Source organism: Kryptolebias marmoratus, linkage group LG9 (assembly GCF_001649575.2).
Source record: "Kryptolebias marmoratus isolate JLee-2015 linkage group LG9, ASM164957v2, whole genome shotgun sequence".
NCBI classification, from domain to species: domain Eukaryota; kingdom Metazoa; phylum Chordata; class Actinopteri; order Cyprinodontiformes; family Rivulidae; genus Kryptolebias; species Kryptolebias marmoratus.
Window position 1 is genome coordinate 27,225,071 of NC_051438.1, and position 24,870 is coordinate 27,249,940.

The 24,870-nt window shown below is 38.1% G+C and overlaps 2 protein-coding genes across 4 annotated transcripts in view; both read right to left on the reverse strand.

Moving 5' to 3' along the window:
• The window catches only part of npm1b (nucleophosmin 1b), a 21,594-nt gene extending 9,531 nt beyond the window's left edge, over positions 1–12,063 (reverse strand). Inside the window, exons 1-8 of the mRNA XM_017417524.2 lie at positions 11,979–12,063; positions 11,651–11,733; positions 11,107–11,226; positions 10,915–11,008; positions 10,510–10,598; positions 10,235–10,305; positions 10,045–10,108; positions 5,199–5,297 (exon numbers count right to left, since the gene is read on the reverse strand). Coding sequence (XP_017273013.1) covers positions 5,199–5,297; positions 10,045–10,108; positions 10,235–10,305; positions 10,510–10,598; positions 10,915–11,008; positions 11,107–11,226; positions 11,651–11,733; positions 11,979–12,027 — 669 coding nt within the window. The 5' untranslated portion in view covers positions 12,028–12,063. The remainder of the gene's footprint in view (positions 1–5,198; positions 5,298–10,044; positions 10,109–10,234; positions 10,306–10,509; positions 10,599–10,914; positions 11,009–11,106; positions 11,227–11,650; positions 11,734–11,978) is intronic.
• A 5,407-nt stretch (positions 12,064–17,470) lies between these two features.
• tlx2 (T cell leukemia homeobox 2) overlaps positions 17,471–24,870 on the reverse strand; it is an 11,287-nt gene continuing 3,887 nt past the window's right edge. The window contains exons 2-5 of one of the 3 annotated variants that reach the window (XM_017417408.3): positions 21,898–22,110; positions 21,344–21,581; positions 18,282–18,462; positions 17,471–17,834 (exon numbers count right to left, since the gene is read on the reverse strand). In XM_017417408.3, the coding sequence (XP_017272897.1) occupies positions 17,823–17,834; positions 18,282–18,462; positions 21,344–21,581; positions 21,898–22,110 (644 nt within the window). In that variant the 3' untranslated portion in view covers positions 17,471–17,822. The other 2 variants (XM_017417407.3, XM_017417409.3) reach the window with 2 other exon arrangements.

A 24,870-nucleotide genomic window follows, 5' to 3' on the forward strand; every position in this document is an offset into this window, starting at 1 on the left:
TATTTTTCAAATAAATATTGAATTTTTTATGAATTTATTTCTTTGCCTCTGTGTGGTATCAAATGACAGTTAGCTTTTCCTTCCCGAGCTTTCTTCACAAATTATACCGTTGCGTCTTACGAAGCGCCTTTGAGTACACACCGTCCTGGCGAGCTTCGACTCGGCCCGTTCGCCGAGAGAGGCGGCGAAGCCACGCCGGCGAGACGCCGGGGTCGGAGCGCGCGGACAGGGGTGGAGCGTGGGGGCTTGGAACCCGTTGATAACTGCTTGCAGTTCTAGTTTAAAATGTGTTTGTATCAATGAAAAATGTAAGCAATCCATTAGATTGATTTCAGAAGTCTGGTTCATTTTATTTTAATAAAATGAACCAGACTTCTGAAACCAATCTAATGGATTGCTTACATTGCTTACATAAATAGATAAAGAGATGGTTCATTTTATTTTAATAAAATGAACCATCTCTTTATCTAAAGGGTACCATTTTAAGACTTACTAAAAATAATTTGGTCCTTATCAAGTAATAATATCAAATAAACACAACCTACACCGTGCCATTATTTATAAAAACTTAAACAAATAAAGTAGTGTCTGAATAACTGAGTAAATCTAATGTTTGAACAGCTACTGATTTAAAGCAGGGGTCCCCAACCAACAGGCCAGGGACCTGTACTGGTCCGTGGGGCGCTCAGAAATAATAAAAACTTTCTTTAAAAGAATACATTGGTCTGCAGGTTGTTTTTAATAATTACCACTTTCATTCTCACCTCTTTCTTGTGCTTGACTCAAACTTATTTTGATTTTTCTTTTTTTCAGTGCTGGAAAACTTATTTTTCTCCAATAGTCCGTGCGAAGGTTTTGTATAAAACTCGTTCACTGTTCATGAACCTTTTAAACGTCTTCATAACTGAGGAGAAACTGTAGCCCACTCTTCTTTATAACATTGTTTCAGTTCATTAGAGATTGCAGGCACCAGTCTTATACTTTTTAAGGCCCTTGTCAGCATTATTTTAGTTGAAGCCTGTACTTTAGATGGACCATCGCAACACCTTAATTCTTTTCTTTTTCAGTCATTCTGTTGTAGGTTTGCCAATTTATGACTCTAGAATACTTTAATCTACAAAGGAGTTCATGTTGGACTCAATAATTGGAAGGTGACCAGCGCCTGTGGCCACAAAACAAGCCCAAATTATCAGCCCTCCACCACCGTGCTGACAGTTCCTATGAGGTTTTTGTCCGATATGCTGTGCCTGGTATCATAGCCAACTATATCTCTACTTTCGTCTCATTTGTCCAAAGAGGATTCTTCAAGAAGATCTGTAATTTGGTCAGATACTGTACATTATGCAAACCAAAACTGTGATGCCAACTTTTATTTTTTTTAAATGTAATTTAAATAAATGTTCCCTTTAGATATATCTTAAACCACCCCCACCTCCCAAAAATAAAACAGCATCTAAAAGCTGTGACTTATAATAAAACACAGGTGCAATAATTTAAAGAAAACGTGGCCTCTTTCTAGTTAAAAAGTGCAATAATGTGTCCCCGAGAGATCTGCATTTTTACAACAAAGATCAAAGGGTAAAAAATGAACAAAACTTTGAAACAAACATAGAAGAGCACACAAACACACACACACCACACACTCGCTGCTGGCTCCAGGCCAAACAAATGCACCACATATTTATTATTTACGGGCAGCTCTCTACTTCCAAAGGACAGCTGTGGACCTGAAACAGCTGATAAACACACAAAGCCAGCGAGCTTTTTCATCTGGGCCAGACGCTGATTAAAGACGGCACAAGACATTGAACTTAATCACAAGCACACTATCATTTGATGCAATCTCTTGTCTTCAATCCAGTGCAAACACATAGTTGTGACACATTTGCTCATCAAGTCTGTCCAGGAACAGTAATTGTCTTTTTTGGGGGGGGGGGGATGTGAACATTTAAGGCTCATGTTTGAAGAAACCTTCAGAACAAAGGGATTTGTCACTATCCTTCTATGAACTATTGGTGCAACAACCAATAATGTCACCATATTTAAGTATGAAATAAAGAATAAATTATACTATAGATTTAAATGAAACGATGCACATATAAAAAACATTTCTTAAGTCTGTTTATTAAAAGAAAATACATTAAAGGCTCCTGATTTCTTTTTGGTGTATTTTTGCAAGTATAACCTTTGAACTGACAGGTGTACTCATTGGCTTGATAGGTGACTGGTTTTGTACAAATTTACAGGTTTACTTTATGCTCCTCTAAATGGGCTTACATTTTTCAGGTCCTACAAAGAAAACGTCCTTACAGAAATAAATAAAGCACCTGCTAAAGAACATGCCAGTCGGCCACAAAAACAATGACTCACACCCTTTTGGGATACTGCTGAGTGACGAGACATACAGCTTTACGATTGTGACGTGTGCTTAAAGGCATCGACTTCTCCAAACCCATTAATCATAAAAAAAACACCAGCTGGAAGATTAGGTTACCTCAAATCTGTACAACTCGAGTTAGCTGGTTCTCCAGTCGACACGCCGGGCTGCGAGAGGTGAGAACCGCGGCACTGGCAACAGATCTGACAAGCCAATCTAATGACCAGTCACCTGCATTTAGGAAAGAAAAAAAACAAAACTTCCTCGCTCCTCAGGGGCATCTGGAAGCGCAAGCTGCACCTGACATCAAACGCTTGTAATAAGAGCAATTGGGAGAAGGTGTGTTCAGGAAGTGAGGGGTGTGAGGAGCTTGTAGAAGTGGTGGAGAGGGGATAGGAGTAATAAAAGCACAGAGTGCCAGAAAATTAAACCAACGGGAACGCTTTGCCAGTTCAGTTGCCCACTGAGCATTGCACCAATCAATGTGCCACGTCTCGACAACATCCACACTAAGCCACACAGCAGGAACGCTGTCCTTAAGGACCAACACTTTTTAGCTTTTCAGTTAAGCAGGGCTGCCACAATTATCACAATTAATCCGCCAACAGAAATATTTTTATGACTTTCTCTTTAAGTTTCAATACTTCAGTTGAGTTTTGGTTGCTGGAACTGCAGTTTCAAGCTATCATGACAGATAAAACAGAGTCTGTGGCTGTTGAGACAAAATAAGTTATAAAAAGTTTTCAAAATCCAAAAGTATGAGCGTAATTCAACTTTTTTAAGCTGCTAAGTTAACTCTATGATGTTAGACAAGTTGCCTGTCTGCTGTATTTTCCAGACGATAAAAGTTTGAAGAAACTTTTAAACTAAAATTTGGGTTTCTGTTTGATTGATTAATCCTGTTTTTAACCAGTGTTGTCTCAAGCTGTGTTTCACCGTTTCCTTTTTAACCTCTTTTTGAATGCAAACAGCAAGGATTTTTATCTCTTTGTCCGTTTTTCCCCCATTGTAGGAGGAAAAAAACCCTCTTAATGGCTGGAAATTAACACTTGTGGGTGTTAATGTGACAGTTTAAGCACAGTTAATTGTAAATATAACGCTAACAGCAAACATGCAATAAATACAATTCATGTTATATTAAAAGGTACAGGTTACATTAAAAGAACATTTGTCACCGGTCCAGTCTCTGTTATTCCATTTAAATAGTTGGGTTGTTTTTGTTTTTTCTCCTCTTTCTGATAAGCAAAGTCTGAATTCCTGCAAAAGGATTTCTCACCACAGTTTGCTGCAGTTCTTACTAATAGTATCCAGTGTTTGAACATTCAAGAATTTTACTTTTAAATACAGAAAAAATAAAGTTCTTTATTTTGTTTACTTGCGACCAGGAACCCCGCGCCTCTCGCAGTATGACCGCAGTCAACGTTGGCGTTTACAACTTACCACAAAACGAAATGTAAGCAAAGATGAGCTAATTATGAATATATAATTAATAAATAAAATCCATCCATCTGTTTTGATACTTGCTTCTCCGTTGCGGGTTGCAGGGGAGCTGGTGCCTATCCAGCTAAAATTAAAACTAACTGAAATTAAATGTTGATTATGATTTTTAAAGGAAAATGAGTCTTTCATTTAATTAGATGAATTAGAATAAAAATAGTCAATAGAAAATCAATAGTGTTTGATATGACAAACATTACAGACATTTCTGTCATGACCTTAAACAAAACCGCTTCATGGTGTGCCAAGAATGTAAGCGTAAGTAAAAGAAGTTGTCTTTAGTGTAAGTTCTGTTTTATCCCAGACACAACTGTGTATTATAATGTGATATATGTTTGCATCATCATACCAACACATAAACCCTCATCTGTTCAAGATGTTTTCTTCACAGTAAAGTGTTTTGTGAAACGTGTAAACAGCAAGAAAATCTCTGTAATTTGTGTTCCCTGATATGAACGTGAGGGGCATCAAAGGTGGCTGCAACTCAAGACAACGGGGTCAGACCAAGGGGTCGCAGGTTTAAACCCTGCCCCGGGAAACCTGTGAAGAGGTCAGGTGTGTTTGCCGAAACAGAGACAGAGTTCAAGCTTTAGGTTCTGAGAGGCGGCTGTTCAAGACATTTTATCTAAGAAATTAACTATCAGGTTGAGCTAATTGCTACATGCATTTATCACATTCCTCTACTTAGGAATTTGAAGGCGCGCCAAGTTCTTTTTTTTTTCCCCCTTCCTGCACTTTTTGCATTTTTAAAATGTAAATGGAAAGAACTGCCAACCTGAGGCACGAAGCGAACAACATGCATCCTAGTTTTTAACAAGAATAATTTCATAGGAAACATTTGTTTACAGGGATTTTCAGTTTGATTATAAAAGGAGCAGAACATGCAGGACAGATAAGCTTATCTTCAAACCTGCTGGATGCAGAGAGAAGTTGCAAATGAGAAAGAAACTGATTTATTCAAGGGGAGTTCATGCCTTTTCTGCACACGTTTGCTGCAAAATCCTTATTAAATCACCTTTTTGTTCTGCAAACTGTGCTTTTTGCTTAGCTTTCAGAATGATAGACTTTATCAAAACAGTTGGTGGCTTTAATCACAATAATTCTTAAGATTTCCTTATTCTGGCCAACAAAACCTTGTTCTCAGTTACATTTAAAAACTAGATTCTACTGAATTTAAGCAACTCTAGACTGCAAGAAGAGTCCTCTTAAATCCACTCTTTTTTTTTACACCTTAAAAAACCTGTTGTCTTATCTTATGTTGGCTGCCAGTTAATTATTTTATTAACCACAGCTAATAAAAAGCAGCGATGCCGCCTTTCCGTACCTTAATCTGAGGTTTGGTTGCTGATCCTGACGGTTTTCCTGCAGGGCCATTTTGCTTCACAGGAGTCTTGTTGGGTTTTTTAGCTGAAAGTTCTGGGCTCTGAGGAAACAAACAAAGAAAAGAACGATATCTTAAAGACGCAAAAGAACTTATTCCAGCTCAGTTTACCAAAATTAGTACAAGTACAATAAAACGCACATATTTTCTGTTTGGAAAGGTGGTGATTCTTATTTTAGTCATGTTTGTTGTCGGCATTGTCTTCTACTATTTCCAAAAGATAAGTAAATAAACACAACATTGTAACAAAACTATTTGAATTTCTGTACCAAAGTTCAGCCATTTGTAGTTATCACCAAAAAAAAAACATTTTCCCAAGCAGTCATGCACAGAAAACACTAGAAAATCTTGGTAATTTCTCAGCAATCAGCTATTTAGTAACCCAATAACCTGTCATTGCTCTCCGCTGTGAAGGCCTTACCACTAGGTTTACACTGCTGTGTAATTACCTTGTAATAGTCGAGGCAAGTACCTGCATTTCCTGAGCACCAACCATGTTCCTGCAGTCGCAGGAATTCACGGCCGAACAAGTTAGGAGTGTAACTGCCTGCACTGACAGAACTGCTGCAAAACATCTGCAGAAACTAGTCAGTCTCCTTCACTGAGATGCAGAAAGTTTGGGGTCATTTTATAATTTTTTTCGTTGTTTCTAATAGAAAAGGGCATTGATTTGTGAGGGAAAAACTCAACCAAGAGACAAGCTCTGTAGAAACTGCAACACTGCAGAAAAGGATCAGTATTTTGACTTCAAAATGACTCAGACCTTCAGATAAACTAAATTAGTCTTAGTATTAGTCTTTTCTTTTGTAAAACTTCTGATAGAAAGGCAAAAAAACTCCTAAAAAGTACAAAAATATTATTTAGATTTTATTGTTTCTTACATGTGCTTTCTTTATGAGCATTTAGTATTGTGCGGCTGTACGTTTACATAAAAAGCAGAAAAGTCTGCAACAAAGGTAAACGCCTCTCTTTTAAAACATTTATGCAAGCATCATTGGAAATCTCTCTTGTTGTTTTAACTTGTTTTGTAAAGTTGATAAAAGGTTTGCTGCACGACTGCATGTAACCTTGATGTTGCAGACAAAAAAATGGATTGTTTAATTTTAATTGCAGCAATATAAAAGTTTAAATGGATCCCATTTCTTCCTTTCATCCCTACCACTTCGTCCTACTCCTATGTATTGCAAATTCATGCAAAGAGCTAAAGCCATCCCAGTTCTTTCAGCGATGAAGCTGTCTGGATTTTTTTAATCACGCTTCAATCAAAGAATTACAAGCTGAACTATCGGAGAACCTGCCCAAAGTAAGTCTTTTCTTTGTAGTCACAACAGCAATTCTAATGTTTAGTTTGATGTTTTCTGATGGATTATATCTAATATCCATGTTGATCTAACTTACCAAACATAAAAAATAATCTTCTAAGCTGGATAAAAATTTATAAAGAACATTTTTAGTCCAGGGTACCAAACTCAGGATCAGTTTTCCTCTAAAAGTCAGGATGGTGAGCTCTGTAGTGTTTTTGTGTTCAACAATTCAGTTTCAGGTCCAGTTTTTATATCGTTATAAGGCTTATGACCTGTTGTAATGTTTTGGTTTTTCTCTCATATGTTGCTTTGAATCTCTTTCTCTGATTGCTTCTATTTGGTTTTTATTGCATTTTATTTGACGTAAATAAATCTGCTTTATAAATAAAGATTCCCTACTTATCTTGGATTGTCTCTGAGAGCACCGAGTTTGGCTTCCAAACATCTGAGGTTGTGTTCAGCGTGTCTCACCGCTTCCAAAACATCTCAACTTAAATATAATTTCACCAAGCCGTTCGCTTTCCTTTGAAACTATGATTCATTCCCAGCGAGCACCGACACAACCGGGCTGCTCAGCGGCCAAATGTATGATGACTTTTAATAATAATAACCTGAAATTTACTTGTCGTAACAATTCTGTCAAACTGTCAAATCTATTTTTTTTCTCAAATGTAGAGCAGGATCAAACATTAATTCACAGATGTGTATTTTTTTTTTTTGCTTACAATGACCATAAATAAAGTCTGAGTGCATGTTCAACAAAACCATCTGATCAAAGGTTATTCAAATTAGTTTAATCTGAACAAGATGGGGTTTTTTTTAAATCCAATGTAGGGTTACTAAATGCAATTTTTAATACTTAATTTCTGACACTCCGTACAGTCCTGAGGTTTGACAACAAAAGAAAAACAATATTATTCCTGAAACACAGCTGAATATCCAGTCAAGGAATAATTGCTCCCAGCCCTAGTTTCTAGATTTCTCTACTTTGTGCTCATTAAAAATGGGACGGGGAAGGAACGGAGCTAAAGATTAGGGTCGTGCTGTGAGCGGGGCTGTGGGGTGCATCAGGACAACAGAAAAAAAAAAAAAACCAACAGGTGACAGAAACGCTCAGCTGTCATCTGACCCTGAGGGAAGGATCGGCACTCACGTCACAGGTATGTACATCTGCCCTGCTTTGATCTTTTGCTTGGCACCAGGTTGCATTTGAATAGCGTGCTTTGGGGAAAAAATAAAAAATTACAAACAGACACCAGCGTAAAAAAAAAAAACGCGGCAGATACACACACGCACCCACACACTACTTGTAAGCGGTAACACGCAAAACAAGTGTTCAAAGGCAAAAGCCAGGTGCAAAGCTGAAATGGCATGAGAAACGATAAAAAGGAGCAATCATATTAACAGAGGGATGACAGAGGGACAAAGATATGCAGCAGTGCCTCAGAAAAATGGTCGAAGATGTTTCCCATAACCAGAGCGTTGAAAAAACATTAGCCTGTCTCTGTTTCTGCACAACATATATGCATTGATGTTTGCAGCCTCTGTGCATTAACAGCTTAAATGCACAAGTCTTCAGTTTGTTTCCTAATGTGTGTGTGTGTGTGTGTGTGTGTCTGCGTGTGTGTGCTGGTCTTGTTGGTGAGACGGTGAGAATTCAAGCAGATTACAGAGGAGAAATCCGATCATTACACCACTCAAAGCCTGTATTTTACTCCCTGAAAACAGGTGGGTGCGTGAGCGAACAGGATGAAAAAGTTCCATGTTTTGTCTCGTGCAAAGAGGTGGACGGTCAGCGGGTGCAGGAGTGGGCAGGACTTGTCGAAATGAAACGCTGTTGCGTATAGTCTGTAAACGAGGTGGAAGAAACAAGAGGGCGAGTAACGGCAGCTGAGAAATTCCTTTTACGAGAAAATAACTCAGAGGAAGGGATTGGCTACCCTGACATCTAGTGGACAACCTGTGACTGGAAAAACCCCGAAACAAATGTGCTGTGATGTCCAAGATAAAGCTAAAAAAAGACTTCAAACATACAAAAAACCTCTGATTGAGAAAAAAACGAGAAATTCTGTTTAGCTTGTTACTAAAACTAAACTCAGGTAAATATTTGAATCATTATTTAAAAGATAAAACATGAGAGAAACGGCTCCTTGGACAATTTTAACCAGCTCAACACTTTCAAAGGAATCAATACAAAACAAAACGTTCAAATTTAACACCTCAGATGCTTAAACATTGTAAGACAACAATAAATCTTAACTTTTATTTGTCAGGGTTATAAAGCTTTGGGCCGTGGTTGCAGAACCAGACTGAGACAAAAGCAACAAAAGAGGAAGAAAATGCTTCATTCAGGTGTTTTACAAAACAGCTAAACAATAAACTGTGTAATGTTTTATATTTATTGTCCTGTCCCTTAATTACTTTTAATTAAGGGTTAGGGTCACTTCTTTTCTCATTTTTGGAGCACAGGAAGAAATCATGTAAACCAACCATTAGCTCAAACACATTAGGCTGCAAAACGTTTTTAAAAGTGAGATACTTGTCAAACATGAAACAACGAAAGTAGCATTTCGTTAAGGAATGCTTGTTTCCCGCCGCTTTGCATGTCAAAGTTTTAAACTAAGATCTCCCGTGAGCTGTGCTTAGAGCAGGGGGGTTCAATCCTGGTCCTCAGGGCCACCATCCTGCATGTTTTCCTTGTTTCCATGCTCCAAGGTGCCTGATTCATGGTTAAATCGCCTCTTCATGTTCTGCAGAAGCCTGTTAATCACCCATTGATTCAGATCAGGTGTGTTGGAGCAGAGGAACAAGTAAAACCTGCAGGATGGTGGCCCTGAGGACCAAGTTAGCCCACGCCTGGCTTAGAGTTGGTTATGAATCTCAGCTACTAACACAAAAAACTACAGCCATTTTTCTGATAGCCAAGGTTGATTAGCTGCGGCAGCCATCTTGAATCAGGTTGATTCCAAAAGTTAAGTTAATCAGCACATCCAGTGATTACTTTCTGAGAATTACATTACAATCCACCCACTGGTTCTGATGTTTTTAACAATCAAACAAACACAAACAGGCAATCGTATAATCATCCCAATTTAATACAGAACTGTCTTGTTTACATTTAACTGACCAAAGACAAAAGCTGAAATGTCATTTGTAAAACTATTTTAGGGACAATAACGTTGAAAACCCTTTTTTTCTGCCAGACTGAGCCTTTCTGAGTGAAACGAAACACGACGGTCTAAACTGGAATAAACAAGCCTGAAGATTTAAACTGCAGAAAGCTCAGTTTTCCACGAGGAGTCCGTAAATAAAGGTGTAATGATGCACATGTGAGCTCCTCATTATTACATCTTTTATCATTTAAATTATCACAGATAAATAAATCTGCTCTTTATGTTTCTTTATACCCTACATGTTCTGATACTGTCAAGGATTTTTTTAACGTACAGCTTATATGAATGTGTTTAGTAACTAACTAGACTTACTTTTTTGAGTACTTTTCCCACATTCTTCTGAGGCTTCACATCATCTTCATCACTCTCATCATCGCTACAAAAAAGAAAACAAAAAGAACTTAATAACCGAATATGTATTCTGCTAAATCCTCACAAATTAAAACATATTAAACAGTTTACTTTTGATTTTTTACAAAAAATAATGTAAATTAAATCATACTCATCATCATCCTCATCGCTGTCTTCTTCATCATCATCGTCATCATCATCCGAATCCATCTTTAGTTTTTTCTGCAAGAAACAAGAATCCTCATGTAACACTTTACATTAAACACCTGTTTTCTCTGTTTCATTTCATGATATGACAACATGCAGAAGTTAATTAGTTTTAGTTTTCTGGGTCATCTGCAAAATCTTTAATAACAGAATTATGCACACTTTAACGTGACGTTTTCAGATGAAAATACTGAAGCAAAAACATGCAGAGATAATCACCAAAGAAGGCTTCTTCAATGACAGGTTTGCAGGCCTCTTCACTGGTGACGTATTGTTTTCCTCTTCTTCATCATCAGACTCCTTCGCACCTGAAACAAAAATAAAAAGTCGATCACGTTTACTGAAACAGCCACGGTAAAGAATTTACAGTAAATCTGAAAACTAACGTCATATCAGACTTGATGTTATGACAATATCCTGAAAACGTAAAAAGTTTATTCCATCGTTACCCATGAAAGTAAAATTTTTATTGATATAATAAAATTTCATTGTCTAACTTCCATAAAAAAGACCTGAAATGATCATTATTTTAAAATGGAAGTAAACAGAAATGTGGCACAAACTTGTTATTTTTGAGTTTCTTCTTGAAAACCGTTGAGTTTGAGCCGTAATATTAATACTCACTGACAAAATGCTGCCCGCTGATGTGGACCGGTCCGGAACCGGACACGAGACGAAAGGTCACAGGAGGAGTGATCTCAAACCCACCTAAATTCATCTGGATTACAAAAAAAAACCAAAACAACAATTACAAACAGGCGGTCGTGTTGATCTAATGAGAGTTTCTTCAAAGTTTGGTTATTTTCTTTGACTCACAGAGGGCAGGACAGAAGGTTTCAGGACAACCAGCGGCACTTTGGTCGTCTTTGCATCGTAAGTGAGCCCTTCGACTTCCACCATATGGAACCTGTCCTCCGCCTCGGCTCCCAGACACACCTGGAACAGCACCACAGCTTTCAGTAAGCCAGAAATCCTTTGCAGAAGGGAATAATGGAAAAAGCATGCAGGCTGTTCGTGTCGATGGACGCCAGCTTGCTCTGAAGGTATGTGTCACAATGTCAGTTTTTAAAGTTTAAAGCAGCTGCAATCTCAAAACTACAGAATCTGACCAATTTTTAAAAAATGGACAAACTTGGATATTAAGAATTACACATCAATTAAACAACTCATCTGGATTTAAATGTGATCAATCCCCTCCTCCTGTTCTGTATTTATAAAGTCTGTCCCAGAAACAATAATGCAAACTTGCATTTAAACAGAAAACGTAAACATAGATAATCTTATATGAAAATCCGTAGATCCAACGCTTTCTGTGCAGACCGGTGATTGTTATGATTATTAATTAAAATGAGTTTCTTACTGCTTTGAGGGACAGCTGTTGTTCTGCATCGTCGTCGTCTATGTCAACTTTAAACTCCCGTTTATCCGATTTCAAGGTGCAACCTGAGGACGACACGACTCATGCTTACACACAGACGCTGATAAAACAGACACACAACTGTTTCAGAGACACGCTTTGCAAGGCCAGCTAACAACAATAGAGCTGAGTGGGAGCGAACTGGAGCGCTGTTTTTATTTCCGTTAACTTTCTCCATCCCATAATGTTTAATAACTGCATATTTAACGTTGCATTAAAGCTGGCTGTGCGACTCGTTCGTTTAACGTCCTGCCGGAACGGGCGAGCTCACCGAACAAGTACATCTGGGGTCTGCTCAAATCCGAAATATCGTCCTCCATCTTCGTTGTGGGCGGCGACACTTCCGGAAGCCAGCGTGACGGACAGCTCGACCAACCAATGGAAAGGAAGAATATCCAAGCACGTGACAGAAAACTTGGGCCAATCAGTTTGAAGATAAGGCGGAGCCAAGAGAGTGTGTTTTCCAATAGGTGAACACTAGATGGCGCTGTCGTAAAGAAGATTGTGGATAGTTTTCTAAAAACTAAATGATAGACAGATAGATAGATAGATAGATAGATAGATAGATAGATAGATAGACAGACAGACAGACAGATAGACAGATAGATAGATAGATAGATAGATAGATAGATAGATAGATAGATAGATAGATAGATAGATAGATAGATAGATAGATAGATAGATAGATAGATAGATAGATAGATAGATAGATAGATAGATAGATAGATAGATAGATAGATAGATAGATAGATAGATAGATAGATACGCTCCTATGTTTTTGATTATGTCTAGTGAACAAAAAAGTCTTGTTTGTTTTTCACTGATGTGGTGATTCTACAACAGCTGTAGCCTAAAAACTCCAAATCTCCATGAAGTCCAGGAAGAGGTTTGTCCTTTTTGGCACCTTAGATGCTTATGATTCCTTGAGTCGTCAAGAACTAAATTCAAATCTCTGACATGTACAAATGAAATTATAGTTTCTTATCTTTCTAACGTAAACAAGTGAGTAATACAATGGCAGAGGGACCTGGATTAGGAAACTATTCCACGGTAGCTGTTGCTGATAATAGGAAGGAGTAAACATCATGCATGCCTGGAAGCTTCAGTGTGTCAAAGACTTCCAGGATCTGTTAAAACAACTACACACCCACAAACTTAATGATCACATCTGCTTTGGAATTTCACTCAAATTACTCAATAGATGGGGGGAAAAGAAATTGTTCTTTACTAAACTAATACATTATGCTCACAGAGTCTAATAAAGAGATATGTTTTAGATATTACTGATGGATTTTTGTCTCTTTTCTGTCTAGATTTGGGTTAACTTAGTAGTAACTTAATCAAATATATACATTTCATTCTTTTAGGATTATCCTCTTGATAGTGTCAATATATGGAAGTTTTTGTTTGCTCTGTATTTAAGCCTTTATTTGTACACAATAACTGCACAATTTAACGTAAAAAAAGTACACAACAAGTGTGTGTCTGCTGTCAGCAGGCTGTGTTAATTGTGAAATCTGTGTAAAGCTGTGTGCACACAAAAAAAACTTCTTTATTCTTTACTCAAAATTATTTCAAGCTGGTAGTTTTTTTTTGTTGCAGAGACTGAGTCAGACATGTTTTGTCAGACATCCTCTATGAACCTAACTGTCTGAGTTTATATACATCAATTTCTTTTTTGTTTGTTCTTTAATTCACATAAAAATACATTGAAATTCCGGGATGTTTCATGCTAACCACACTCAAAATAGGTGAGTCTTTTTTTTTGCTCTTTGGCAAATAAAGGCTGGTTTCATGCATGATCTATTCTGAGCAAATAATTATTTTTAAATATTGTTTGAGCTGTGTCTTCTCTGGTATCAGGAGGGAAAATTCCATGGAATAAACTGAGACAATACAATATCCAAAGCAAGCCACTCCTAGCATGACCTGACTGCACTGACATGTTCAAACTGTACTATAAATAAGAGCCTCTGCATGGCAGCTCAGCCTTGTTCTGTATTGTTTTAAAGAGTTATTTCTTTCAGAGTAAACAACACTTCCAAAATGAAACTATGAACATCATAAAGAGGCATCAGAGGAATAACAAAAGTGAAAATAAATTTGAACTAAAAGCCAAACATTTCTTATCACCTGTCACTTTTCATGCCAAAGCACTAAAATTCTCTTATGAATGGATTTGATAGAGTTGTAGCCATAATATTAATAAATAATTGATTATAATCAGCAATAATCAGTAATAAAAATAATTGATTTCATGCAATATTGCAAGATTTTGTGAGATATGTTCATGCTCAGAGTAGGTGTTGAAAATGACTCCCAGCTGCTACCAGAACAAACTTTAGCTCAATATCTGTAAATTTCACTCAGTTGTAGCAGTTTTTGTGTTGGCGAAGTCTGATTAGATGCAGCGGTCATCTTGAACTGGGTTAACATTTAATCCAGGGGTGTTAAACTGGAGGTTTTAGGTTTTTCTGCTCCAACACACCTGATTCAAACAGTTTAATCACCTCCTCACCAAATCATCAGGTTCTCCAAGTCATCCATTTAAAGCAGGTGTTTTAAAGCAAGAACACATCTAAAACATGCAGGACGCCCCTGATTTAATCAGTTGGAGATGAGTTTCATTAAAACCCATCCAATAGTCTGTGAGATATTTTGCTAACAGACAAACAGTGTTGATTTTAACAGTTAATGCTAAAGTTTTAATAAGAAAACTTGCACAATGAGTAGCAAATGTGGTATATGTTGTGAACGCAACAACTAGCATAATATTTGTAATGTTGATAGAATTATAGCCACTTTGGGGTTTTAAGTTTAGTTGGCTGTGGCTGCCATCTTTAAGTGGATTAGTACTAAAGTACGTCTGACGGATACTTCCTGAAAGATTTCATTAAAATCCATGCCATGAGATATTTTAAGGCAAAAACATTGTCGTCTCCCTTCACCTGCTGGTGGCGTTATCCAAGAATCTCTCACACCCAGCTAAATATCAACGAAAACCATGTGAATACAAACCTGTTTCGTATTGCTTGACTTCGGTATAATTCCTCTACCGTGTGCATTTTTTTTAAACTTTACAAGTAGCTCGGGCTAATGGAGCGTGGCAGGATTTCATTGTTAAGGACCGTGGAGCCCTTTGTCAACAAAGCCTCGCATGTCAACACATTAACAGTGAGCTAATACAGTTGGGCACTTTCACATCGTGTTTGCTTTTCCCCCAAAACCAAACAGCTGCCAAAGCTTAGAGTTGGTTATTAGAACTGCAGAGGGATATTATTAGATCTGAGATATAAAAAAAAAAAAAAAAATTCAAGGTTCGGGTCTGAAAATGGTTCTATTTATGTGGAAGCGTAATTCAGTTATTACAGGACTGAGTTTTATTTATAGCGTGTGGAAACATGGAAAGCTGGAAGAGAAGGAGGTTGAGGCTAGTTTCAGCACTAACCCTGGAACAACAGCTGACTTATGATGACTTAAATGTTTGCACATATTTATAAAAATAGAAATAACTGATGAGAACAGACACAAAGCTACACGACACATCGCATGAAGTGAATATTGTTTTTTTTGTTTTGTTTTTGGTGACTGTGTTCAAAACAATGTGCTTTGATAGGAAGCCTGATTTGCCCTGAGCCTTGTGTGCTTGTTCATCTTGTGTGGTGACATTTTATTGGATAAAGACGCAGCTCTTTGGTGGCAGCCGAGAGACGGCGAAAGGAGAAAAAAAACAAGACAACAGAAGGAGAAGAAATCTTTAAGCACCTGTAGTAAAACACAATGCACGGTTTTGAAAACAGCGAAGGAATTTTTCTAAAATGGGCCAAGTCACGTCTTCAAGGCCTCTGAGACAGAGAGATGAAAGCAGGACAGAGCAGAGGAAATGAGGGTTGAGGAGGCGTCACCTGAAGATCTGCCTGTTACTGACAGGATCCCAACCAGGCGAGACGCCCTTAAAAACTGACTAACGTTGGCACTACAGAAGGCAGAGGGGTTGTTGGGGGTGGCTGCGCTTGCAGACAGCTGTTTCCAACCGGATCATCAAACTGCTCGGAGCACAGATAAGAAGGCTTAAGTATGCAGATCTCCAAACAAAAAGCTTCTGTTTACCCTGACGTTTGTGAAACACATATCCTGTTTTTTATCAGTGTGTACAGCCAAGATTAATACGAGACCAGCGGTATGTTTACAGGCCAATGAAATTGAGTGATTTTCTCAAGAAGCGAAGCGTAGAATGGTATGGTTCCTGTGATGTTTGTGGTGCTGACGGCTCATTTACAAGCAGGGAACCTGAAGGATGTGTTCACTGTGCTTCTAGATGGGCTGTTTTTGTTATGTCTTAGATGATAAACACTTCCATGATAGCCTGGCTGTTTACGACTGTCTGGTGTCTAAGTATCCACCGGTCACATGCACAAAACCCCAAAACCAAGAGGTTATCTTAAAAACAAAGGTTTTAGTCAATTAACAAATCTTTCTGGTAAAGTGAACAAACATGGAGGCTACCAGACCATCTCCAAGCAGCTTCATGTTCCTCTGATCACAGCATCAAAAATATAAGGTTCATGAAAGTGTGGCCAACCTCCCAAGACGTGGACGCAAGAAGGAAATGCAACCCCAGGTTGATCAGATAGATTACACAGATGGTAGAAAAAGAGCCGAGGAAACCCTTCAAAAACTATTCAAGAAGCACTCCAACGTGAATCATTTCCTTAATCTCACCATCCATCTTATTTTGAAACAAAATAGGCTCCATGAAATAAGACTTAGAATGGAATAGGCTTCACTTAGTGACAGAAAAACACAAAATACAAACAGGAATTCACCAAAATGCTTGTTGAGAAGCCCCAGATGGGACAAAAATGAAGCTTTTTGGCTCCAGTCACATCACTTTTTTTCTGTTTTGTTGTGGAAGGGTACCAAGACATTTATCTGTATCTGTAGGGTATGTTTGGATGAGTCAATGGGAATGTTTTAAACCTAAAAACATTGTACCAACAGTCAAGCATGGTGGTGGTAGCGTCATGCTTTGGAGCAGTTTCACTGCCCATGTTACTGAAGCCAAATGCTTCTGGTTCAGATGATTGAAATCCTAACATAACTGGGTGTTTCAGCAGGACAATGATCCCAAACACACATCAGAAATGGATAAATCAGGCAAACCATAAACTTCTGGATCTCAAAGCGTCAAAGTCAGCCTTATTAAAAATGTGTTGACTCCGCTTAAAAGCAAACCAACCAGTTTAAATGAACTCTATTATTTTACCAAGAAGAGATTGCCAGAGTTAAGATATTATAGTTACAAAAAGCGTGTGGTCGAGGTACAAGTTGCTAAAGGATATTTAACTAAACATTGGGGATGTATGGATATATTTGAGCTTATTAGGAAAACTGTTGTGCACCCAAGTCTTGGTTTTAAAATCCAAAGAAGTTGCATGTTGTGTTATCATTTCAAGCAGGAAAAAGAATGATTCAAATAAATCACTAAAAGCCCTGAATGAATCTGACATTCATGTCCAGGGTGAGTGTGTGAAAACCTCTGAATGCTATAGTATGAGAGCTGTGCTATTGGCTGATTTGATCTGATGCAGTTCCGGTGTCAAACTTTTGAGTCATTTTTAAATCTTCACCATCATATCATAGCTAAAGGTCATGAACGTGAGTAAAATCAGAACCCATCTTTGCATTGTTATCATAACTATGACAAAGAACAGTCAGTGAAAGAGGCAAGAAGAAGAGAGAAGTCTGTCATCTTTTCAAAAAGTCACAATATCTTTTAATATAAAACACTTTTGATTTTAACATAATGAGGCATCCATGACCAGGACTAATCCAACACCACTTGAGCTCTGCGGCTGGGGAGGAGATCCGCCTCGACAGCAGCTGACATCAGCGGTACCTCCAAGTGCACACAGAAAAGGATTGAAACATGCATTTACTACATTGTACAAAGTCGAAAGCGAAAAACAGGAGGTCTTTTATTTTTCCGTTATTGGCAGAGAGTCTCTGCCAGCTTGCGGGGAATCCAGAGGCAAATGGGGGGACAGTCTTGGTAGTTGGGCATGTACAGAGGTGTCCATTTGTTTCCACTTAGGGGTAAGTGCCCTCTTCTCTTTTAGACCGACAGCTGAAGGGAAAGCGAAAACTTGGTGTAAGGCAGGATATGACTCAACAGACTTTGGATTTCTAAGATAACAGTTGTAGACGTGCTTAATTTTGACAAACAACAATGTCAATGCAGCTCCTGTGATTTGGAGATCTTGGCAGTAACAGATAGCTGTCTCTGTCTCTGTTGCTGGTAACAATCAATGACTGAGGAAACATAATGTCCATTCAATTCTTTTTTTTTTTTTTCTCCAAAGCAAGCACCATTCTCCTGTGTCTAGCCTAGTTTTTAAACATCAGATACATGAGAAGACTTTAAAAGAAAATGAGGAAATTCCTCTTTTTTTGGATAAAAGCAATTCATTCCCAATTTTGTCACCTTCCCTCCCTGTCGCTTCCACACACACACACACACACACACACACATATACGGTCACACTACAGATGCCACGGAGGTGACGGAGGTCACCTTATTGTCTTCTGCCCATGGCTGCAAGTTCTGCAGGGCGTAGAGGGAGGAGTTATGCAGGCAGAGGGGGTCTGGCTGCAGCGGCTGGCTCAACGTCTTCTGGAAAGCTTCCTGCTGAAGCTGCAACATCAGCCGGTTGGCCTGCTGCCTCTCAGCCTCTCTTTCCTCCGCAGTCTGTCTCCTGCAGGACGAAGGAGACAAAAGGAGGACATTGTTAAAGCCTGATATGATGTTTGCACAAAAAATAATGTTATTATGTTATTATCTAAAAAGAATAACAACCTAGAGTTACTTTTTACCCCTTTTACATCTGTGCTGATATGAAACAGCCTTTTAATAAATAATTTAAAATGTGGGTCATAGACGTTCATTAGCCTTTGAAAAAGATAATCTATTAATCTTTGTAATAAAACATCCTCAAATCCACAATAAACTGAAGAACTGCATGTGAAAATTCAGAGCCGTGAAGCTTGTTAAAATATCTTCTACGCTATAAGAAATTAAATTTGGGTGTTGTGTGAATTACTCTTCTGTCTTGTGTTGAATTTAATGTTTTTAGTGACTTTTTGACAGTCAAAATAAGCAAGTTTTGTTCTATTAAGCCAATAATATGAGATATTTAAGCAACTAAATACTGTAAGTTAAATCTCTTAGATCTCTTTTGACTGATAAGGATTGTCTCAATGTGCTTGCTGTACTTCACAAGGTGAGGAGGCGCTACTTTTAACAGACTCCATGCTCCATGTGCTTTTTAGAGACTTACAAATGTTTTAAATCTATTGTGATCTACAGACTATTTTAGCATTTTACAACATTTAATCAACAATGTTTAGTGGAACTAATTGACATGAAAAGGTTAAGTAAATCTAACATTTCATTTCTTAGAGTAAATAAAGACAAAACAACATTTTCTTTCTTTTAAATTTTAAAAGGCAGCTCATTAAACCGGATAGAAATTTCCAATAAAAGCAATGCAATTACAAATTCAAGCAGTTTTAGGTGCTTTATCTAAAATCAAAGCAGTTTCCAAACATGCACAATAAAATTCAAGTAGATTAATTATAACCTGAATTTTTACTGAATGTATAATTTCACTGCATCACAGAGAAGAATGTCTTATGTTTAAAGAAAAGCAAAATACAATTTGAACGAACTTATGAGAAAATAAATAAATAAAATTAAGTAAAAATAGGTCTGCTGAATAAACATATAGTTTTGTAAATTCCTTTTTTTAAAAGAGTCAAGGTGTTTTCACAAATGCAGACTAAAACTGGTTAAAAAAAAAGTAAAGATGCAAATGCAAAATTCACTTTAAGCAGTTACAAACCAGCAAAAACAACAAAAAAGTATTCAAATGTGCAACAAAAAGGACGAGCTTGCGAAATAAAAACTGCCTGACTCTTTATCTGACAGAAGTGTCGTTGGATTTTGCTTCAGGCCAGAAGGCAGCTGATAGAGATGAGTGGCAGGTGTTGGTGGGGGTGCAAAGTATCTTCTACCTCAAGGTGAAACATTACATCTGTTTTCCTTTTCCACTCAGGGCAAAAACAGAAACAACATCCTGCATACCCTGGATGCAGATATTTGAGTCTCTGGTAAAATCGTAAAATTTGCCTCACTTTGTACCTAAACTGAGATAAAATGCTGATTTTATTTAATACATACATTTCTAAAGAGATGAACTGGTCAATTACAGTGAGATATGTTTCTGTAATGAGTAAATATGTACTCTGTTCTTTATGTGTGTACAAATTTTACCAGGAAACGCTCTGAAAGATCCGGATCACGTTACAGACACACAGTAAGTTATTCAGATTTTCTCTTTAGCGTTATATTGGTGCTAAAAACAAATCAACCTGCTACAAACACTCAAATGTCCTTAAAGTCAACAGCATAATCCTAACAGCAGGTAGGACTCACAGGCAGGAACACACCTCTAAAACCCCCTCTCTCCTGCACACCAACCTCCATCCATTAGCCACACATTATTGTTAACAGCATTATCATAATCTGATTCCCCGGCTGTTGATTTGATCATCCTCTTGTTACTAGCGTAGTCGTCACGCAAAGACATCCCTCACCCTCATCCTATCAGATGCACACGACAGGGAAACGGCATAAATCTCAGGAAAAGTAGGAAATCAGAAAAACGAGTTAAACCAATTCCCCCGATGCCCGTGACATGTCGATCAGTCAGGATACGGCTTGGTGGCGTTTTATCATGAGCAGATTTGTTTTATTACTAACTTATGGCGGAGACTCAAAGTGTCTGATGTGTTGGAGATTTTGTTAAACAAAAACACTTTTTTTTTTTTTACTTTTTAACTGGATCAATAACCTAAATTATTCAGTTTTATGTATATTTTGGCTAAAGAATGGCAGCATAATTAGTCGACCATGCAAACAAAAACAAAGCCTTTACTGTAACTGTTTCCAATGTGCAGTAAATGTAAAAATCATTTTTAAAAGCATTAAGCCCTTAAGGTAATGACTTAAGGTAATTTAGCTGTTTGTAATATGCTTTTGAAATATGTGTCCTGCTCCTTTAACAGTAGGCAGGACATCATAATTTGATTTCCTGCTCATTTACTTCCAAATGGCTATAAACAACAGTTAGAATGAAGTGAAGGTGTGTGTGTGTGTGTGTGTGTAAGGGGGGGGTCTGTATATGGACTTGGCAGACAGTGCCTCCTGTGAGTGTTTCAGGATTGCTTTGGACAGCAGCTTTCTGAAAGGCCTTTCAGGGGGCTCAGGAGTAATTGTGCTTGGTCAAGCGAACTGGCCTCGACCAGCAGCTAAGCTAAGCAAAATAGGTGTTGTGTTTTACAACTCCTGGAACGCTTTGGCTGCGGGCACTTTTACTTCTCTTTAAAGAAAGGTATCAGCGAGCCTTTTGGATCCAGGAGCAAAACAAAGACACAATGTGGAGAGTCCTGCTTGAGGAAATTAAAGCCTTCAGAAAAATCAATGCAAGCTAGTTTAGTTTGCTTTAGGGATTTTATATATATATAGGGAAAAAATAATGTTTTACTGCACCAAATCACACCCTGCTGCAGTCTTACCGCCATTTTGTCCGCCTGTTCTGAAACCAGGTCTTCACTTGTGCGTCCGTCATCTTTAGGGCCTTGGCCAAAGTGGCACGCTCAGCCGACGCCAGGTACTTCTGCCGGTGGAAACGCTTCTCCAGCTCGCAGATCTGCACTCGGCTGAAGGAGGTGCGAGGCTTTTTTCTTTTGGGCGGCGTCCGGTTCTGGTACGGGTGGCCGATTCGACGGGTCACAGAGAAGGGTGAGAGGGCAGCTGAAGAGGGAGGAAACATGGAATCATTTCAGTTTGATCTACATTTAATTTAAACGAGTAAGTATGGAAACATTTGTTGTGTGATTTGTCGAAACAAATCAAAGCCAAACAAATAAGCAGCAGATTGATTTTATCAGTAGGAAGAGGTGAAACATATATCCAGAAATGCATCTAAAATTAGTCAAAGTCATATAATAAAGAAACTATTTTTTCTGTTTTTTGCATTTTAAATTAAAGACATGAACAATCCTTTCAGCAATAATCTGTGACACATGAAGAGGAAATGTGGTTATTTGGGGGTTGAGGTTGGACTCACCTGGACAAGCCCCCTTTGGAAACGGATAATCTGCCAGGAGGCCACCGCTGTCTCGCAGGTGAGCGAGCTCAGGGTAATAGCATTTGGCTAATGTCTCCACCGTGCTCCAGACAGGGACCCTGCCGATGTCTCCCTTGGGGAGAGGACAGAGGGACCCGGCAGCCTCCGGCCCCCCTGTGGCCTCCCCGGCCCGGCTCTCCTCTGCCTCCTCCCCTAAATGAAAGGGAGACACAGTAAGGTCCCACATCTGGAGGACAGCAGCAGCCAGTCAGGCACCGGCGGAGAGCAGCTATAATCACATGAAGGCGGCCTGAATGATGAACAGAGTCTACTTTAACATCATTTACTGCCAGACTCTTAACTCTGTCTTTGGCAATATTTTATCACAAAATGGCATATTTGTCATTCAGAGAAAATAAGTCACGATTTGCAGGAATACGTCGATAAATCAAGCACAAACTGGCCACAAAAAATATGCTTTTTACACAGTTCTTATTCAGAAACAAATCAGGAAATTGAAGATTTTCTCCAAACACATTTTTGATTAAAGCTCTGGCAGTGATTCTTTTGGAATAATCACATATAAACACAATATTTCACACATTTTACACTTTAAATCTTAATAATAAACACATCCCTGATTTGCTCATTTGGTTTATTTTTGTGTCAAAGTATAAATTGTTCATTGTGCCTGGTTCCCTTTCACATGCTGCGTATTAATAACAACTTATCCTCTGCATCATAAAATATCTATGAATCCTGTCTATTTTGTCAGCCATGGGTAAACAGCAGATCAATAAATGTAATGAGATCGTTGGCCATAGATCCACTCCGCAGCCACATTCTCGTTTTGATCCTAAATGAAATCAACAGTTTAAAAGACAAATAAATAAAAAATAAAACTCCGTCTCCCTCTCTCTCTGTTTGTGTCGTTTCTCCCCAGCAAGCTGTTTCGCCTGCTGTCTTACAGGGTGTTTATTTGTTTTTGTTTTGTCAGAAAAGCTCACCAGGAGCCAAAATGAATATGAAAACATCTGCATAGGTGTCCCCTCGGGGGCTCCGTGCGTGCTGCCGCTGCTGCGATCAGAGTTTCAGCGACCTGAAAAATTCATTTGCTGCACACGCGATGACAATTTGGATGGAAAATGGAACATGAAGCTATTACGCGCTCGGCAAGTCGTTTCCAAGGAGCCGCCTGCGTCCCCTGATAGCGCTGAACACGATTGGCAAATTGAGGCACACGAGAGCAAATGACTTGTAAAGAAAAGATGAGTAGCTAGATTTTGCTATTACAGCGGGTCACATAAAGTTTACATCACCTCTGAGTAAATTAGCAGCACAGATTTAGTGTCTACCACGAGAAGCTGCTCATTGAAACGGATACGGCTCTGCTTTTACCCGTGACCTCTGTGTTTTCTCTTCTTATTGTTATTTTTAATTTTCCGTGATAATATTTCTACAGCGTCTTAATAAAACTTTATGTTATGTGTTTGCTTTGATGCTCAGTGATAATAAAATGGTAATTATGCTACAAATATTCCTTCTGGGACATCAGCTGCCATCTCTGATTGTAGCTCATGACTTCAAACTAAGAAAACGTCTCTTTTTCACAATCTTGCTTTGAGTGGATTGCAGCATTTTTGTGTTACTTATTGAAGACACGCTGAAATTATTGCAGATTTGAATCTCCTGACGTTCATAAATACAGACACAATAAAATGCAATGATTTTTTCCGTTGTGTCGCCACAGCTGTGGTCATTTTTGGCTCAAATCAGCTTGAAGCCTTACAGTTCACAGATGGGGGGGGGAGCAGGCAGGCCTGCTTTTACCTCCAGCAGCAGGCCTGGCTGAATAATACTGCATTAGAAGACTATTTCAGGCCATCTGCAACCTAACTAATGGGCCAGGCACATGCAAGCATGTTCAGAGGCAACCAAACAAGCACCGGAGCTTTTGGAGATGCCAACTGCAGCGAGGCATTGACTAACGAAGTGCAAAACGCAGATTTATGCATCATTCATCTGCGCTTCCGCTGCTGCGCGACTGGAAATTCACCGAAAGATTGCCAGGGTTAAATTAGAGAGGGCCTGTATGTGCCCACTCTTTACGAGTGTTCAAAAAAAGGACTTTCAGAGGCTTCGAAGACTAAAAGGCTTACAAATTTGCACCGTAAATCTGCAGGAATTAATGTGGCAGTGTGACCAAATCAACAACAGCTGGAGTTACGGCAACAATTATTCAATCAAAACAAACACGGCGAGCGTAAAGTGTTAGAAAATTAACGCTTTGTGCTCATTTAACACTTATAGACACCTTCTTGTGTTATTTTAAGACGAATGAAAAAGAGAAAGGACACTGACGCTTGTGAGGAAACTAAAAACAAAAAATAATAATAACTTTTAGCCACTTTACTGATCCCTCCTCAACTCCATCTTCTATAACAAGAAATAATATTTTATTTTTTCCTATTATTTGTTGTAACACATGTCCTTCTATTATTTATTTACAGGTTTAGTTTCCTTTTGACTAAATAACTAAAATTATTTTAATCCAAAATAAATAAATTTTCTTTTGGTTTGAAAAGGAGGAGATAATATCACTTAATAATAATAATAATAATAATAATAATAATAATAATAATAATAATAATAATAATAATAATAATAATAATACAGAAAATGTTCAATATTTGTTAAGATTTCATACACAGCTGTATGTCATTATTCCAAGTTATTTTCTACACCTTCACACTTTATTATAAGACAACATTTTACATAATTATATGCCCTAATAATTTACTGTTGCTCTAAATATCAAAATATCAGTTAATCAGGTGAATTAAAACCTAAGTAAAGGTTTTCAGCAATATTTGGTCTGGCAGGTACAGTTTATCCTTTCTAACCTTGATTATTAATCAGGATAAATCGAAGCTTCCCAATAAAAAAAAAAAAAAAAAAAAAAAAAAAAAAAAA